Here is a 5,155-nt window from a genome sequence, read left to right on the forward strand (position 1 = left end):
CACCTTTTTTTTTTTTCTCCCCCAAAGCTAACTCCGCTCCCCGGGGGCTGCCTTTCGTTGCAACCCAGCGGAAAGCCTCTCTCGCTGCGGTAACTCGGGCGCCTCCTTCCGGGCGCGAAGGACTTTGCCAGGTGCAGGAGACTTCGAAGTTCTCACCTCGGTTGGGGGTGGAAGAAGGGAGCCGGGGGGGGGGGGCGACGGACCTACCACTTTTGGGAGAGGGGGGAGAAGACGCGAAAAACGACGGCACTCGTGGTGCCCTCGAGGGAAATCTCTTCGGGCTGACCTTTCTCCAACTTTCCAGTGCGCCCCCGGCGCGCGCGCCGCTTCTGCCCACCTGCCCACCGACGCGCTCCTCCCGGTTTGGTGCGAATGGACGGCGCTACTGAGCCCTTGTGGGGGGTGGTGGGAGAGGGAGGTGGTCCGAGGTCTGCATCAGCAAAGAGGAGAAACCGAGAGAAACCTCTTTTTTTTTTTCCCATGCCATCCCAGCGCACCCCACTTGCGCCGGCCCGGCCCCTCCCCTGCCGTCGAGCGCGTGGCTGCCCCTCTCCGAGCGGGAACTTGCTGCCATCAATAATTCATTGGCTCCCAGCAGCGGCGGCGGCGGAGCGCGGGAGACGGCGGCGGCGGCAGCAGCAACAGCAGCAGCCGCCGCTTGGATAAGAGAGAGGGAGGCAGCGGGGCGGGGAGGGAGAAGCGTGCGCGCGAGCCGTGCTTGCCGGCTGCCTGCAGAGAGGCGAAGGCGGCGGCAAGCGGCAAGCAGCAGCAGTAGCGGCGGCCGCTGTGGCGGTAGCAGCGAGAGCCCGAGCAACGGCGTCGTCGTCGTCGTCGGAGCAGTTGGACAGCTCCCTTCTTGGCGCCGCCAGCAGCAGCAGCATTATGTCCCCGCAGCGCGCGGCGGCCGCCTCCCCGGCAAAGGCCGCCGGCGCCGAGGAGGACACGGGAGGATGAGGACAGGAGGGAGGCGAAGGAGGAGGAGGCGCAGGCGGTGGGAGGCGGACGAGGCGAGGCAGCGCGGAGGCGGAGGAGGAGGAGGAGGCGCAGGCGGCGGAGGAGACGCGGAGGATGAAGTGGAGTGTCCGGGGAGCCTGCGCCGCGCTCTCCAGCTGCCTCCTGCTCGCCTGCGCGCTGAGCGCCGCCGCCGTGGGCCTCAAGTGCTTCTCGCTGGGCTCCGAACTCAAGGGGGAGCCCTTCCGCCTCGGCAGCGCCGCCGGAGCCTTCTACTCGGGGCTGCTGCTGGCCACCGGCCTCTCGCTGCTGGGCTCCGCGCTCTTCTGCTGCCGCCAGCCCGACGACCACAGCGGAGCCTCGGCCGAGGGCGCGGGCGCAGCGCCCCCTCGAGGCCACGCGGGCAGCGAGGTGGTGGCCGTGCCGGTGAGCGGCGATTCCCAAGCGCCGCCTCAGGCGCCGCCCAAGGCGCCCGCCAACGGGCGCCAAAACTTCCTGCTGCTGGGGGTGCTGGTCTTCATGCTGGGCGTGCTGAGCGCCTTCGCCGGCGCCGTCATCGACGGCGACACGGTGTCGCTGGTGGAGAAGAAGTACTCGCACTACTGCCTCCTGCAGGCCGGAGTTGGAGGAGCAGCAGCGCCCGCCCGGGCCAGGCCTGCGGGCGGCAGCCCCGACGGCTCAGCGGCGGCGCTGCGCTGCCAGAAGCTGCGCGACTACCAGCGGGGCTTGGTCATCTCCACCATCTTCAACGCCCTCGAGTGCCTGCTGGGGCTGCTCAACCTGCTGCTGGTCAAGAACTACAAGGCGGCTCAGCAGCGGGGGCTGCGGCGACGGCGGCGGCGACGGCACGACCACCACGTGGCGGGCGGGCGACGGAGAAGGCGCCGGGGTCCCGGGGGCGGCGGCGGCGGTGGTGGCACCGGCGTTGGACGGCGTCCGCAGCGCCCCAGCCAAGGCTCCATCTTCTCCAGCGAAGACCCCGATGTGTCCCCCGGGGGCGATTGCGCCTTCCAGGCCGTGTCGTACATCAACGTCGGGGTCTTCCACGTGTTCGACGAGGCGGGCGTGGAGGTGCACTGCGGAGGCCACCCTTCCGTCGAGCTGCCGGGCTACTCGCCCATGGACCCCGACCTCCAGGTGTCCTACCCGTATTGCTACCCGTTGCCCAACGAGCAGCCCCCGGCCTACGAGGAAATCTATCCCAGGGAGCCCTGTGCCAACCGCATCTAGGCACCACCGGACAGCGCCCTTTGGACAATCGGCCTGCTGGACCGAAAGGGGCAGCAGGAGGCGAATTGGGGCAGAGCAAGAACACTTTATTGAGAGGATCAGTAGTAGCACAAGGTGAGGCCAAAGCCACAGGTAGTAGTAGTAGTGTGGACTCCTCCGAGAACCCTCCGTCTAAAGAGGAAGGTGCCCGTAAGATACCTAGCATGAGACAAGGCTGGTGCACGCTCTTGGGGCGGATCTGGTGGCAAGTTGAAACATTGGTCCAGACCACTTTGGCTTCGTTTTTCTGAAGACCAGGCACACTTTCTCTTCATCGCCTCTTTGATGGAGAAGTCTTGAACAGAGTTTCAGAAAGTTGCCAGTGTTTTGCAACCTGTTGGAGGTTTCTCCAATATGTCCTTGTCGAGATTTCTCTTTTCCTGCTCCTTTTGGTTCTATCACTAAAATCTATAGCTACATACTAGAGGTTTTAGCAAAGTGCATTTTTCTCTTGGGTTTCTTAAAGATGGCTGGGCCTACTTGGGGATGATGCTTTTAGTACCTTTTAATTTTACCCCTTTTTCCCCCTAGTCTGGTGGAATCTTTTCATCCGTCTCTTTGATATTGATTGAATGGCGAACATTTCAGGGTTGGTTTACACAGTCGTATTTGGCTCGGATTTGTTTTGCTTTGTTTTAATGAATCAGCCTGGCTTACCCACACACCTGCCCCCCACCCCTTCAAATGAATCTTCATGATAGCCTCTGCTTTAAGAGTTACAAAATTGTGTCGTTAGAAAGCCAGCCAGAACAAGAAAAACACACACACAAAATGTAAGGATGAATCTTTCCCTCTCAAGCAAATATATTTCTAACCATGAAGAGAGACCGAGAGCAGTTTTGATCCAAGCCTCTTAAGTTTACAGTATTCCTGGGAGATTTTATGTTTTAAGTTTAAAATTCAGTGAGAGTTAAAACCATTGTTGGTCTTGTAAGATGAACATGATAAATCTGCACTTTCAAAAAGGGGGGGGGAGAGAGAGTCAACAGCAACATTTTTGTACACTAATGTGCCTGCTTTTTGTTGATAATTTCTTACTGTAAAAGCTTTCAAAAAGTCTATAGTGAAAATGTTTGGTAAAGTCATTGCAACGTAGAATTAACAAATCAGTTCCTTTACTACAATAGAAATGCTATATTGAATAGAAGGAAAGTCCAAATTGTCTCATACATTCCTTTTTGTAAACAGGTTCTGTGTTTTTAATGCAAAAGCAGGGCTTATATTTATTTTTTATTTTGTTTTAAAACAGTCTAATCCTATTTTGTACACATGCAGCCAGTTATTCTTGTAAGTAGTTTCATTTTAATGTTACCGATTAATTAATCTGAGAAGCTTGAATAATAAGTTTTTATTTAAATATAAATACATAATATATACATATATCTATATATGCTTTAAGCAGCCTTAACTGATGGTCACAATTTTCAGCGGAGTTACCCAAACTCCTTTGAAGTATGGTTTATAAAAAAAAACATATTCTGACAGAATTCAACAGGTGAGCATTGAAAATAATAATACTGCATTAAAAAGGTTCCGATTATAGTGACTAAACTCTTGTCTAGATATTTTAATAGTTTCACCAAAAATGCTCTTTTGGAGGCAAAGCCACAAGTGACACAGGAGACCCATGATCGACTCTCATGACATTCATTTTGCTTTTAAACAGGTATGAGGGGCTCCAGCCTTGTTTTGAATAGCAGTGCTGGAAGAGGAAAGCATTTAATGTTTTCATCTTTATCATTTCTCTGATCTAAATGCCCTACGACTAGAAATGGCTTACGTAGCCCTTCTAGAATACTGGAATTTCCCTCTGTGAGGCTAAAAGCATATTCCAGGGCAATTTAAATTGGGAAACTGGCGAGAGGGGAAACAAACACACACACACACACACACACACACACACACCAGCATAGCTGCAGTTATCAAACTCAGAGCCAATTGCACCTGTTTTAAAATGAAAGAAAGGTGCATTGTGAGATCTGGTCACAAATCTCAGGCATCGTGGGTGGTTTAGCCCACAGTCTGCTAGAGAATGTCAATGAATCAGGTAGCACAGGGAAGGCAATTAATTTATTTTATTTTTTTGGAACACTGGCATAAAAAGGAAGGCTTAATTTAGAGCCGTTCAAAGGGATGAAAGAGAGACACTTCAGCTCATATCGTTCCCCTATTATTCTTGCTACTATGTATTAAGACAGAATTCCATTTAAAATTCCACCCCTTCGTTAAGCTCCTTGTAGCAGGGACCTGTCTGCTGCTTATATTACTTTGTAAAGTGCCGTGTACACTGATGGCGCTATATAAATATTAATAATAATTCATTTTATGAGACTGCTGTGGAATGTGAGCGTTATCAACAGAGACAGTGTTAAAGGAAAACAGTTTTTGTCCTATTTTTGCGATGTACAGAAGATTATTTTTTGATTAAGGATCTGAGCAAAGTCAAAATCTGCAGCCTTAGATTAAAAGTCCAACAGTGGTAAAAGCCTCTCTGCACTACTTTGTTATCTGAAGTTGTTTCGACTTGCACACTTTGTATAATCTAAAATGCAAAAAAAAATATGCCTTAGAACATTTAAAACTATATACCTTTAAAAACTAAGCAAAACCTGCGCCCTAGGTAACTGGATCAAAAGCAACTAATCCAGTTCACAAGGTAGCTTCACATTTTTTCAAAGGTTAGAGCCACTGTTATTATTATAAATTATGTAAAAGATTCTCCTTTGCTGAGAGCAAGCACAATGTTTATCAGTGCATAAGACCTAGTTTGAAGTATTGCACTTCCTTCTCTCTTCATTTCTTTACTCTCTAGACTAGTATAGATTCTATCTCCGTGGATCCTTTTGGGCCCAGTCCACAAGAAACATCTCCAACACATTTTTTTAAAAAATGAATAGGAGTTGTAGAACAGGATGGCTTTACCCGTGTACTCCTC

The 5,155-nt window shown here is 51.7% G+C and overlaps 1 protein-coding gene across 1 annotated transcript; it reads left to right on the top strand.

The window, feature by feature from the left end:
- Positions 1-209: 209 nt before the first annotated feature.
- On the top strand, positions 210-4,705 carry TMEM271 (transmembrane protein 271). The gene has a single exon (XM_081176806.1). It carries the CDS (start codon positions 1,069-1,071, stop codon positions 2,179-2,181), a length of 1,113 nt encoding a protein of 370 aa, XP_081032932.1. The 5' UTR covers positions 210-1,068; the 3' UTR covers positions 2,182-4,705.
- Positions 4,706-5,155: the final 450 nt, after the last annotated feature.

The sequence above is a fragment of the Podarcis bocagei genome, assembly GCF_964188305.1.
Source record: "Podarcis bocagei genome assembly, chromosome: 17".
Classification (NCBI taxonomy): Eukaryota; Metazoa; Chordata; class Lepidosauria; order Squamata; family Lacertidae; genus Podarcis; species Podarcis bocagei.